Source organism: Desmodus rotundus, chromosome 2, assembly GCF_022682495.2.
Source record: "Desmodus rotundus isolate HL8 chromosome 2, HLdesRot8A.1, whole genome shotgun sequence".
NCBI lineage: Eukaryota > Metazoa > Chordata > Mammalia > Chiroptera > Phyllostomidae > Desmodus > Desmodus rotundus.
This window is the reverse complement of record NC_071388.1, coordinates 98,871,586-98,885,131: the sequence shown is the minus strand read 5'-3', so window position 1 is coordinate 98,885,131 and position 13,546 is coordinate 98,871,586. Positions and strand designations below refer to the sequence as shown.

Genomic DNA, 13,546 nt, shown 5'->3' with positions numbered 1-13,546 from the left:
GCAAGTGGAAAACAGTGGTGATTGAAGCTTTTGGAATCCTAAAACTAGGAAAAATTTGATTTTGCTCCAAGAAACAAGACAGCTGTCAGGGAGACTTGGATGTGAGAACAGAACAGGTAGAGCCGTTGGCAGCAGCGGTGAGGAGGGCATTGTTGACGTTGAAAGAGGTTGAGAATTATTATGGGAATAAATAGGGCATGGAAGGAAAGAGAACAGGTTTGGGAGGGGTCGTTGAGCCCTTGTTTGATTAGAGTGCCTTCTAGAAAATCCATAGGCCTCCACTGGAAGAAAGCAGATTTCAATGGTAAGCCTTTAAAGTTTTAAGAGGAGAGATTCCAGAATGAGAATCTTGAATAACATTAATTGAGAGTTTTTTGTAGGAGATTAATCTGTTAGAGTTGAAGATTCTCACGTCTAAATCTGTACTTGAAGAGAATTATAAGTAGAGGCATTCCTCTCCGAGATTTTTTAATTCTTTTTGATGTTAAGTGAGTGTTCCTTTTGCCCAAGTACAGTTTCTTAGGCACTTAGGCACAGTTTCCTAATCACTGAATTGCTAAGCTGCTGCTTCTTCTAGGGGCCAGTGAGTATGGACGTTGCTCCAGGAGCTCCCCAGGAGAAGAATGGAGCTCACAGGAAGAGTGATCCTGAAGAACTGAGGCAGCCACAGCTAAGGTGCGGAAGCAGCGCTCAGCCCCGGAGCACGCATCGCGTGTACAGAAGCTGGATAGTCGTCTAGATTGAACTGGAGACCATTGAGTGGGACTGATAGGTCATCTTATCTTATTGGCCTCACAGAATTGATGTGAGGGTTAAATAGTAACAATTATAACCTAAATTAAGTGTGAAAAGTTAGTGAAGCAAAAACAGTAGCACCATCTCACACACACACACACACACACACACACACACACACCCACACACCCACCCACCCACCCACCCACCCACCCACCAGTGGCTTTCACATGAAAGATATTCAGTCGGTCCCTAAAATATCTTAAGATATTTTCTGTATCTTTGTTTAATCACTCCACAGCTAAGCTTTTAATACATTTGTGTGTTTCTACAAGCTTCTGTAAATTTTTCTGCTCTAGAACTTTACGAAGACTTGGAAGCCCTTGTATTATTAGCAGCTGTGCTCTGCATCTAGTGATGCTGTTTGTTTTCCTTCTGTCCTGAAGTTTTTCGGAAGCCCAGAAGCAGCTGAGCAACACTAAACAGGAGGTGAATGAATTGAGGAAGCTGTTGGAAGAAGAACGAGACCAAAGAGTGGCTGCTGAGACTGCGCTCTCTGTGGCCGAGGAACAGATCAGGCGGTAAAGGGCCGAGGGAGATACCTGTGTTCACCTCTGGTCCTTCCTTATCACACTCGGTACATTTCAGTGGCCAGACTTGAGAATAATTATCTAATTCTCATCTTGAGATGGGTGCTACAGTGACTTCAGGGTCATTGCAGTCACTCAAGAAGACGGCACTTTTGGAATCCAGGAGGCCTGCACTTTCCAAAGCAGTTGTTCTTAGAGAATAATAACATTATCTACCATTTATTGACAGCTTATTTCATGTGGGGTGAAATAAGGTGTCTTTTATATCCCAACAGTAGCTGTGTGAGGTAGGTGTAGGACTCCTTAGAGAGCCAATTAAATGGCAGTCCCCACTCCCTATCTCAGATATGAATCCGCTGAAATTTTTTTTACAAAGATTAAAACATGGGAGACTAAGAAACCACTTTATAAAGATGATATAAAAGAATCTAGCGTTTGACTTGTTAGCAAATGTACTTCCTAACCCTGAATTTGCCCTCTCAGTTGCTGGCATTGGTGAGCCAGTGTGGACTTTCTTGCAGAAGAGCCCACTCTTATAAAATGAGAACATTACAGCAAATTGTGCCTCGTATGGGAAGTCTGCTCCAAGTGTGATTTGGAAGGACAGAGCTACATATTCACAGTTCTTATTCCCAACTCACCAGTCAAGAGAATCACCCTACACGAGAGAGTGGCTACAGTTGTTTTGCTACTGGGTGTTTCTTTCCATGGAAAAGAAACATTAAAAGTAGGCTTGGGGGAGCCAACTACATATATTGCCTCTTCCCTCAGAGAGAGGCATTTGTGAAATTAATGGCTTGCAAAACTGAGGTGGCAGAGGTGGCAGCCCCAGTGAGCAGGTCTTATTTGAGATACCTTTTTCCCCACCCAGATTATTCACTACTTAATTTTCATCGCTCATTTGGGCCTTGGTCTGCAGCCTTGAGGGCAGGCTCTTTGGGGATCCACAGAGCCTTACTGTCTCTGCTGAGTATTTTTAGCCAGTGTACCCATGGCTGTTTCTTTGCCACTTGCTCTGGACTTGCTCAGACCTGGAAACCCCACCCTTTGGGGGAGACCTTTTCCTCATGTGTGATGAATATGTCCCAAGCCAACTTGAAACTGCATAGCGCAGGTGACTCTTGAGTCTGTGGATAAGCTACATAATTCCGAGCTTAGCCCCTCCACAGTTCCCTCTTTGGCCCTGATGCAGAATGGAAATTGAGGTAGCCAGTCAAGTACTGCCTACCTAGGCCCAGTAGCAGTCAATCCTGGTAGTTATTAATTATCACCTTTTACTGCTGCTGAAAGACACCCGTCTGCCTGTGCTCTCCTTGCATGGGATCTGGGATGTGAAAGCAGTCTGCGGCAAGTCCCTAGTGCTACATCACGTGGCAAAGTGAGTGGGATGGCTTCAGCGGGTCTGCCTCACATGCTGTGAACCGATGCCGTTCCTCTTGTTTTTCTCAACACAGGTTGGAGCACAGTGAATGGGACTCTGCCCGGACTCCTATCATTGGTTCCTGTGGCACTCAGGAGCAGGCACTGTTAATAGACCTTGCAGGCAACAGCTGTCGAAGGGTAAGAAGGGAAGAAGGCTATAGATAAAGAGAGAGTACTGTACTGTCTCCAGGGTCGGCTGTGTTGAGGCGAAGGGTCAGAAGAAGGAATGTGGAATTCCAGGCATTGAGCAGCTACTGGGGCTAAGACTGGAAAGATAGGAAGGTTGGAGGAAACTGGTAGGATTTGCCAGTTTGTTGACTTTGAGAGGACTTTCAGGATATCTCTTTTCTGTAGGGATGGAGGAGGAAAAAGAACTTATCTCTGTAGGGTAGAACTCTCACCTCCAAATTTTTCTTTCAGTCACGGAGTGGTGCTGGATGGAAGCGGGTCCTGCGTTCGCTCTGTCATTCCCGGACCCGAGTGCCTCTGCTAGCCGCCGTCTACTTTTTGATGGTTCATGTCCTCCTCATTCTGTGTTTCACAGGCCATCTATAAACTTAGTTCTCACCTTTTGGAACACTCCTCCCGGAACTTGGAATTCCCTCATCTCTAGTATCAAAACCATCCAGTATCAAATTCCAGTGGAACAGTCTTCCCACTTATAAGTCCTCTCTCCAAGTCTCCACAGAAAGTGCCTGCAAAAACAGAAGTGGATGTGAGCCCAGGTTAGAGCTGCAAGAACCATCAGGTCTGCTTTCTTCTACTGCCCAGGGCCAGAAATTCTTGATAACCTGAGGAGGCCCCATATTCGGGTGCTGAGCTCAAGGTTTCGTCAGGCCCTGATCTCTTGTGGTCCTGTGAAAGATGCGGAGGAATGCTCTCAACCAGGAGGGTGGCTCCAATAAACGTAATAATCTGAAGTCTTCTATCATTTTGATTGATACTTTATTTACTTCAGTTACCTTATATTTTCTCCTGCTTCAGGGGAAAGGTGGGCTCTCCATAACAAAGCTCTAGGGGAATATCATCTCATGGGATACCCGATTAGGTCCCAGGGTCTGAAGAACTCCCCACGGGTTTTAGCTATTGGATCACAGGGGAGGACAACATCTCCTTCCCTGGCTGTTCAGACGTCATTGGAGTAAAATTATGGTCCTGAACTGTAAGGATAGGACCCCACTGCTTATGCCCCTGATCACATGTAGACTAAGGTACTGAGTGGCCTGTGCCTTGCCTTTCACGGGAAGGCAGGAAGTGGCTGTAGGTAGTGGGATTCAGATTCTCGTCATTCTGTGTTACCTGGATGTGCCTCAAATGTAGGCCCTATGACCGTACACTGGGAGCCAGTCCTAGTGAGGCATTGACTCCCCTGGCCAGGGAGATCTGTGTGATCTGGGGACCACTCCCAGCCTCTTGAAGTACTAAGCTACTTTGCTGTTGGTAACAGTTATTCCACTTTCTCAATTTCATACTCATCTGCCCTCTGTGGTAACAGAGAGCTAAGGAAAAGGAAGGGAGAATATGGAGAAGCCAGTATTTAAATCTAGGGCTGAGAATGACAGCAGGATCGATTTCCACTTGTGCCTATTCCCCACCTCCCCACCCGCAACCCTTAGCTGCTGTTTTCTCGTTATGCACATGATGTCTTCCCGGCTTGCTCTCACCACCCAGAGAGAGAGAACTGGTGAACTGACCGATATGCTCTAATCGTTTGTTCCCCAATCCAGGAACTTTCCTGAATAACTGTAAAATAATAAAATTATTTTTAGAATGGAAAATGGTGGTGCGTGTGCGTACATGTGTTGTGTGCTGAGGGGAAGAAGGTAGGGGACATGGGAGTCGGGTAGCCAGGAACGGACACAGGAGTAGAAAGCTTTACGTGTTCAGACTTCTTTCTCACTGACCAGCATCAGTAATGGCTACATGTGTCCTTGCAGCTTAGTAGCTAGACCCCAGCCAGGGCAATGAAGTAGAAGAATTTCATCCTGATACTGAACCAAACAAGTTGGGCTTTAAGGCATGAGATTCGTGCAGGTTTATACCTGGGCCTGGGAGAACTCTTATCTGGTGGGTATCGAAAACGTGAGACCCCAGGGGGTCCCTCTGGCTGGGAGTGGGGAAAAGATAGTCTAAGGCACAGCAGCATGGGCCTTAAATTATATTTTTATATCAAGTTGCTGCTTGAGAAATCTGACTCACTTTCTCAAGATACAATAAGTAAATTGAACCAAGTCTGTCTGTCTGCAAAGCCCATGCTATTCCATGTGCGACAGCTCACTGCCTCTCACTGGGAAAGAACTGCGGACATTTGCTAAGGAGAAATGGTTCTTCTTCGTGTCGCCTTTAATTAAATTTTATGGTTTCTCAAAAAATTTCCTGGGTGGTGTATCATAACATCTGGTCAGATCATTCCTATTTTCAACACTGAATTAGAATTCCAAATGATCTGAGATTTCTTTTCCCCTTCTACAAATTTACTCCTTAAAGTTATTTTGGTGCTGCCACAATAAATAGGTTGTGAAGTAGGAGAGCTCTAAATAAAAATGCCCCCCAGGCACAGAATCCTTAGGTTTGGAAGTGACTAAAATCTTACTTATTCCTAATACAGAAATCCCCTCCTCGGGATCTTAGACTTGTTTCATGCAGTCTCTGCTGGACTCCATCGGGGAGCTCACTACTGAGCAAATCAGGTCGCAAGTCTACCTCAATCAAGATTAGGAGAGGCTAGGTCAGATACGATGACAACGCCCCCTAGTTTTCAGTAGCTAAAATAACAGGATTGTTTTGTAGTCATAGGCTCCAGCTCCCTCACACAATAGATTGAGTGTTGCCGCTCTCCTCTGGGGACCCTCTGACTTCCCGACTTGAGAATGGGCCCGCTCTGCAGAACTGCAGGTGGTGGGCGCTGGGCCAAAGGATGACAGCTTGCTCTGGTCGTAGTCTCCACCACAAAGTTATGTATTGATTTGACCAAAAAAAATCGTTTGTTTTTTTCCATAAGATGGCTGTAGTCATGCTTAGTTGTCTTTAACTTAATTTGAAACAATTTTGTTTGATTGTATTGTGAGTTGTCATATTAGCTTATGTTTAAAAAAACTTAAAAAATTCGTAAATTTTTGTGTAACCATTTTAATATTGAAGATGGAAGAAAATACAGAACATTTTCATCATATTATTACCCTTTGTTTTTTCAAGAAGGTAAAAAAGCAAAAAAAGATTTGTGCAATATGAAGAAGGTGCTGTGACTGATTGAATGTGTCAAAGGTGGTTTGCGAAGTTTTGTGCTGGAGATTTCTCACTGGACGATGCTCCACAGTCGGGTAGACCAGTTGAAGTTGGTAGCGAACAAATCGAGACATTAATTGAGAACAATCAGCATTATATTATGTAGGAGATAGCTGACATACTCAAAATATCCAAATAAAGTTATTGGTGCAAATGCAAACTGTCTTTTACTTTATGGGAAAAAAACATACAGACTTTTTGGCCAGCCCAGTATTTAGATACATTTCACTGGCCAAAACAAGTTACCTGAGCAAAGGTGACTTTAAGAAGGAAGGAAGGGGCAGCAAATCTTGGTGAACAGTGGTACAAAATGCCACAGACCTCCCGTCATCTGGTACCACCTAGTTCTTCTAGACGTCTTCCTACTAGGAATCAGCTCTGAGTTAGCTCAGACCCCTCACTGTGTCCTAAATGATCTGAGTTTTTCTTCCTCCATGTCTTGCCTTTTCCCTGTGACTTGTTCCCTTTCATCTTTCAATTGATCAATATTTATTTGAACACCTGCTATATGCAAACCCCAGTTTGAAGTGCTGTGGGAAATGTAAAAGTGAGTTTCTGTTTAATCTTACCCTGCAAGGTTAAGATTATAAAAATTATTTTTCCCATCAAGCCTTTCTTGATTACTTCAGCCAATACCAAACTGTCTATGTTCCGTTACACATGCAACCACTCACATATTTAGAACACAAATTCGGTTTTGGTTGAATGTTTTGCTTCCCTGGCCAGCTATAAACTCTGAGAGTAAGAGCTTTTTTTTTTTTTTAACTTCCCTATGACCTTGAAAGTCTTGTAAAAGATGAAGCATTTAGTCCTTTTTTTTTGTTTTAAGTGCCTAAGCAGAAGTAACTGACTCAAACTTCAGGAAATAGCTGTGAGGACACGGTGGCAGGAAATGACAGAAAACCCGAACACGGAACTGAAGCAGCAGCTCATTTTCTTGCTCAGAAGTGGCAGCAGCCAGAGAAGGAGCCAAGTGTGGACGCGAGGAGCGGGGAGCTTAGAGCAGACACTCGCACTGTTGGAGGTGGGTACTCTGAGCAGCGGGAAGGGGAGCACGACCCAAGAGTTGAAGTAAGAGGAATCTACCTAGCTCTTAACTCCTCGTTGAGAGATGAAGTCACTGCTAGTACGCTTTTAACCTTTTATGGCCAGAAGGTCTGTGTGGGTGTGGTTGTGGACAGTGAGTATCTGGGGTTGGAAACAGAAGTGGGTGTCTGGAGCCCAGGGAACAAGATCCAGCACCCATCCAATCCAGAACCCCTGGTTTCTGCAGAGTCTACAACCCTCCCTCAAGACCCGTTGCTCCCAGGCACTGAGTTGAGAGGAGGGCCACAGGAGGTAAAGACCAAGTCTCTGCTCTTGGAGAGAGTATGATTTACCAGGGAGACGCAATTCACATAAATGACGTAATAGCTCAGGTAGTAGTTGCTCATGTGCACCAGTGCTGAGAACCAAGAGATGATGGAGGCCAAACAGGATGAAGGTGCGACTGGGGCTGCTTTCTGTGATTGATCGTAGAATCCCAGAATGTCAGAAGTGGAGGAAACTTTATATATTAGCTAGGTTAACTTCTTTATTTATTTTTCCATTGGGGGAAAACTGAGCACCTGAGATATTCAATGATTCACCAAATTATTTAAGTTAATATTTGTGAACTGTCTACCATGGTACCTGGCAAATAAGTACGTGTTTTTTGTTGATCCCCTTCCCCATGTTCCCACAGGGGCTTAGTAATAGAGCCAGGTGATCTTCTGACTCCCTATCCATGTAGTATACTGATGCCATAAGGCGGCCTTATGATGAGGCCCTTGGTGGCCCTTGATGTTCTGGGCACCATGCCTCACCAAGTTACTCTCCGGTCTCCTATCTCCAGATAGTGTGTCTTGGTTTCCATATTTCTGGCCAGTAGCTCAAGGATATTCAGTTGTCTTTGTGTCAGAAACTTCTCTTAGTTTCAAAAACACATGAGGATGGGAGATTTATGGGAGAGTCAGGTTGAGGCCTTGAGGAAGAGCAGGAAAGAGAAAGGACCATCAGTCTGCATTGCTTTCTTATTGCTCGTGAATAGTTCAAAAATGTCTCCTTTCCAGTTTTCTATGTGAAGTTCTTTTATTGCAGAGCGCCCAGGAGCCAGAACCTAGGTCTTATCTACCTTCTCTCTGCCTATCTATAATTGTTACCTCACAGGGGAAGGTAAAGCTGGTCTCAGCAGTGACTCATCCCACAGTGCAGCTGACTTAGTCAATACTTCTCCGGTGTCTTCCTTGCATCTCTTTAATCAATCTACCACAAACTTCCCTTGGGCTGGTTTCCACGGCATTTTTTTCTTTTTCTTTTTCTTTTTTTTTTAAAGATTTTATTTATTTATTTTTGGAGAGATGGGAAAGGAGGGAGGAAGAAAGGGAGAGAAACATCAATATGTGGTTACCTCTCACACGCCCCCTACTGGGGACCTGGCCTGCAACCCAGGCATGTGCCCTGACTGGGAATTGAACCAGCGACCCTTTGATTCAAAGGCCGGCACTCAATCCACTGAGCCACACCAGCCAGGGCTCCACAGCATTTTTCAAGGAGCATGGAAAAGTGGTTTTCAACTGGAGAGGAAACTTAGAAAGTCTGAGGGCCTGGGTGATGGTGCTGCAAGTGTCCCAGGAATGGTTGTAAGAGGGATTCCTTTAAGAGACAATGAAGAGCATGGGAAAGACACCAGTGGGATGAGGAGTCTGAGCAGGGAGGATTGAGGAGTCTGAGCAGGGGAGTTGCCAGCTAGCAAGTGGTATCAGGGGCGCGAAGTCTCAGCGGCCATCAGAGCACATGAGCATCGCCTGTTTCCTCTTCCCACCAAGACCCTGGAACCCACAGATGCAGAGCAACTGTGCAGCTGCTCCTCATGCACAATTGTCACGGCCAGTGGGAACACCGGGGATGCCCCAGGAGAACAACAGTTTGGTAGTCCTTCCAGCTGGTGTTCTCTAAGCAGTTCTTCATCATTTATTTAGTCAATAAAAATATAACAACTTCTAATGTTCAAAATGAGGGATTTATTACATGCTATTTGTGCATCAGTTATCTTCTTTCAAAATATAATTGACCTGTTTTTAAAAATGGAAAAGTAATGACTTATTCTCGGCAAATAATGCTTCCCCATGCATTGCCCAGTGTAGAAACTCCAGCCCTACTACCCTCATGCCTCTGTTCTGTTCAGTGGCCGGTCTGAGTGGAGGTGGAATAGCACTTGCAGTAGGAATTAGAAAATTGCTGAATAGAGTTAAGCAGGTTGTAGAGAGGCATGTAGATGTTCAGTACCAAGAGAGATATATTTTGATAGCTATAAAAAGAGTCATAAGTAGAAACCTGAGTGAGATGGTGCTGTAATTCTAGTGATGTTTAGCACCCCTCGTTGATTACCACCACTTCAAGCCACTGCCTGGCTGGTCTCTTGGCAAATGAATGGTCCCAGCACTTTCGATGCCCAGTTATTCAGTGTGACCTACACCCATAATGACTTCTCTCCAGACTCAAGTGTGTCCAGGCCGTGTTAGTTTGTAAATAAATCTCCCGAGGCAGCTTCCTAAAACTCCCGTCTGCTTTGCCTCAGCTTCTATTATGCTCTAACAAAAAGCGGCAAGAAACATTAAGCTGCCATCTCATAGACTTCAGCGTTCTTGCTTTCCCTCGTCTTGATTTTTCTCCTCTAGTTAATTGCCGTCTTCTCTTACCCTCAGATGTGGAAGTCTGTAGTCGGACACGATGTATCTGTTTCCGTGGAGACTCAGGGCGATGACTGGGACACAGACCCTGACTTTGTGGTAAGTTTGGAAATGGCTTTGCTTGGATAATGAAAGGTGAAGAGGCAGCATTTGCACCACTCTGTAGCCTTTGGGGGGCTTAGAAAAAGGACAGTTTGGGGCCGAGAGAGCCCTCATGAAGGAACGGACTATAAGGAGTGGGGCATGCATGATATTGGATGTTGAGGATAGAAGGAGACAGGTAAGAAGAAGAGAGGAGTTTGACATTGTGATTGATGGGCTGTGACAGACTATGCTGAAGGAGCAGGTTATTCTGGGTCTTTTTTTGGCCTACGAGCCAGGATTTAGGCTGGACATTTGTAATTTGGGGGGATTCTGAAGTCATAAGAGACCTGAAGGGGAAAGTGTGAGGACGTAGTAGGAAGGGAGGTTTCAGAGCTCACCAGTGTAATTTAACATGGGGGCCCGGTGGGTGCACATACAGGCATCTGACTGAAGGAGGCAGCAGATGTAGGGGCATGGAGGGCGTGTGTGTCAGCTGCGTGGCCCCTCTCAGTGCAGCACCTCCCTTGCCATCACTTCCTGCTGAGTGCTGTCTTTTGCAGAATGACATCTCGGAGAAGGAGCAACGGTGGGGAGCCAAGACCATCGAGGGCTCTGGACGCACAGAGCATATCAAGTAGGTGCCAAATAGACTAGGGAGTGGGAAAGGGATGTGGGAAGAGCCCAAAGAAAACTTTGGAGACTCAGGGAGGAAGGAAAAAAAGAAGGTAGTTTGCGTCTATGAGTCTTTATGGTCTTTCTTTTTCTTTTCTAAAAAAGTTATTGAGTTGCCCTGGCTGGTGTAGCTCCATGGATTGATTGTGGGCTGCGAACCAAAGGGTCACCAGTTTGATTCCCAGTCAGGGCACATGCCTGGGTTGCAGGCCAGGTCCTCAGTACGGGGCGCACGAGAGGCAACCACACATTGATATTTCTCTCCCTCTCTTTCTCTTTCTCTTCCTCTCTCTCTAAAAACGAATAAATAAAATCTTTAAAAACATTTATTGGTTTGACACTGGTTAACAAAATTACCCAGGTTTCACCTTGGCTGGTGTGGTTCAGTGGATTGAGTGCTGGCCTGCAAACCAAAGAGTCACCGGTTCAATTCCCAGTTGGGTTGCGGGACCTGTCCCTGACCAGGGGCGTGTGAGAGGCAACCAGCCAATGTATCTCTCACACATTGATGTTTCTCTTCCTTTCTCCCTCCCTTCTCATCTCTCTAAAAATAAATAAATAACATCTTTAAAAAAATTACTGCAGTTTCAGGTACACAATTCTATAACACACCCTCTGTACACTGTATTGTATGTTCAACACTCCAGCTTTTTCTTGAATCTGTGCCTGGGTGTTCCTATGTATGTATGTCATTGTGTATTTCTGTTTCATGTCTCTGCTCTTATCCCCCGAACCCTATTGTTTCTCTTTTCTTTCTAACAACTATGCTGTTTCCCCAAGTGGGTCTATTATAAGAGATTCAGAGAGGAAGTGGCTCATGCTGAGATTATATCACACTCTATCTATCTATCTATCATTGTCCATTCATCCATCCATCCACATAAATATACATGTATGCCTAGAATGTAGGGTGGTTTCAGGTGGGCCACGCAGGATTGAGTGAGATGTCAAGGTAAAGCACTCAGAGTAAGTATTGTAAAAGAGAACGATATCAGGTCCAACACCCAGTCTGAATGATTTTTAAAACAAAAACATGTCTTATTTCACTTAACATAATGCTCTCCAGTGAAATAAGCCAGACGGTGAGGGACAAATACCATATGATCTCACCTTTAACTGGAACATAATCAACAGAAGAAAAAAGCAAACAAAATATAACCAGAGACATTGAAGTTAAGAACAATCTAACAATGGTCAGGGGGAGTGGGGAGGGGACAGTGAGGAGAGGGGATTACAGGAACTACTATAAAGGACACATGGACAAAACCAAGGGGGAGGGTGGAGGTGGGGGATCGAGGCGGGTTCAGCTGGGGTGGGGAGGAGGGATGGGGAGAAAAGGCACACAACTGTAATTGAATAACAATACAAAATTAAAATTAAAAAAATGTTAAAATGTTAAAAAAACAAAAACAAAAACATGTATTTGGCTGCTTGATAGAAGTTGGAAGCTATGAAAAGTGATATGAAGAAATGTGAGACTTGGACACTTGTTGATTAAAACTATTTTAGTACTGGTGTTTAGGGGTCCTAAAGACAATAACCCAATATTTTACTAAAAAAAAAAAAGGCAAAACAAAAACTTTGATACAACAAAGAGAGAAGGTCCTTACAGAGGTGTCTAGGGTTTCTGTGGGTTGTATTGTACGGTCAGATTGAGAGAGTCCTTCTTCTCTTTCCTGGGTTATTCAGGGTCATTGAACCAGGGCTGCCTACTTTGGATAGTATCAGAATGTCCAATTTTAGCAGCAAGGCAGACACTATGAACAGTAAAACAGGAGCAAAAATAAAAAGCAAAAATTGACAACTACATCCAAATTTGCAAAACTAACACAGCTTTAAGTTCCATTTTAATGCGCCCCCCCCCCCCCCCCGCACTGTAACAACAGTGTTTTTAACCTATTTTCCCCTAGATTTCAAAAATGCCCGCGGATGGCCACGTTGCACAAGCAACACACTATGAAAACTTGGTATATTTTGATACAATTTGATAATATTGAGTACTATGTAATGTTGTTTAACCAGACATAAATGGTTTATCTTAAGTAATTGTAGTGAGTATTATTCTTAAACAAACCCAGCAATTCTGGTAGCAGTTGGGGAGATGAAAAAAAATCAATCAGGGTCATGCAGAATGCTTCTTTATGCCCTCCGTGGGCTCAACAATCCAAAAAAAAAAAAAGACCCCTTTTCTTTTCTGAGTAAAGGCCACTCAGCCCTGGTATCTGACAGTTACTTTAGGACACAGACCTCCTTGTACCTTTTCCCTCCCACTGCCTGTCTCGTGCATGGTAGTGGAGCATTGTAAGGAGGACTCTAAATTCCTGCCGTGACCTTATGGACAGAGCTGGAGTTTGCATTCCCAGCTCTGCCATTACCGGCAGTGTGAGTTTAGACATACAACCTCTCCGAATCTCAGCTTATTTATTTGTTAGATGAGGATGATAATAGCTGCCCTGCAGAATTCAATGGGCTGATATGTCCCGATGTCTAGAGCAGTACTTAGTACCTATTAGCAGCTCAATATTGTTATTTCTCTTTTTTGTTAATACAGATTTTAATCATATTCTCTTTCTAAAGACCTAACATAAGCATGTAAACAGAAGACGATCTTCTTTCTTCCTAAGTGGTGTCTACGTGGACTGTCGTGTGGCTAATCCAGTACCTACATTACAATGACTGCAGACCCTTGGAGTTGTAAAATTTGGTGACCCTACATGTGCCTTACTGGATCTACATATGATAGAATAAATAGTGGAGATATTTATACAACACCTACTCCCCTCCCATTTATCTACACTACCAAGGTGTAAAAGTCCAGTCTCTGCTAGCGACTAGCCAGGGGACCTGGCACAAGTCACTTCTCTTTTCATATTCTCAGTTTTCCCATTGGAATCGAAAAGACCTGTAGAGGACCGCGCAGCAGTGAGTCCTCTAAGATTCTCTCTGGTTAGTGGGGGCTCAGTCAGTCTTTAAGGTCAGATGATAATCACTGAGGTCCTCGGGAAAGAAGGAGAAGTTGGAGAAAAGAGTAGCTGCAGAACTGAGATG

General features: G+C 44.3%; 2 protein-coding genes across 7 annotated transcripts in view; both read left to right on the top strand.

Moving 5' to 3' along the window:
• Positions 1 to 4,525, top strand: part of GOLGB1 (golgin B1) — an 87,468-nt gene extending 82,943 nt beyond the window's left edge. For all 6 annotated transcript variants that reach the window (XM_024578014.4, XM_024578019.3, XM_024578016.3 and 3 more), the window contains 4 exons: positions 578 to 675; positions 1,182 to 1,316; positions 2,780 to 2,885; positions 3,168 to 4,525. In XM_024578014.4, coding sequence (XP_024433782.2) covers positions 578 to 675; positions 1,182 to 1,316; positions 2,780 to 2,885; positions 3,168 to 3,302 — 474 coding nt within the window. In that variant the 3' untranslated portion in view covers positions 3,303 to 4,525. The remainder of the gene's footprint in view (positions 1 to 577; positions 676 to 1,181; positions 1,317 to 2,779; positions 2,886 to 3,167) is intronic.
• A 1,285-nt stretch (positions 4,526 to 5,810) lies between these two features.
• HCLS1 (hematopoietic cell-specific Lyn substrate 1) overlaps positions 5,811 to 13,546 on the top strand; it is a 30,053-nt gene continuing 22,317 nt past the window's right edge. Inside the window, exons 1-3 of the mRNA XM_024578036.4 lie at positions 5,811 to 7,056; positions 9,758 to 9,841; positions 10,387 to 10,460. Coding sequence (XP_024433804.2) covers positions 6,925 to 7,056; positions 9,758 to 9,841; positions 10,387 to 10,460 — 290 coding nt within the window. The 5' untranslated portion in view covers positions 5,811 to 6,924. The remainder of the gene's footprint in view (positions 7,057 to 9,757; positions 9,842 to 10,386; positions 10,461 to 13,546) is intronic.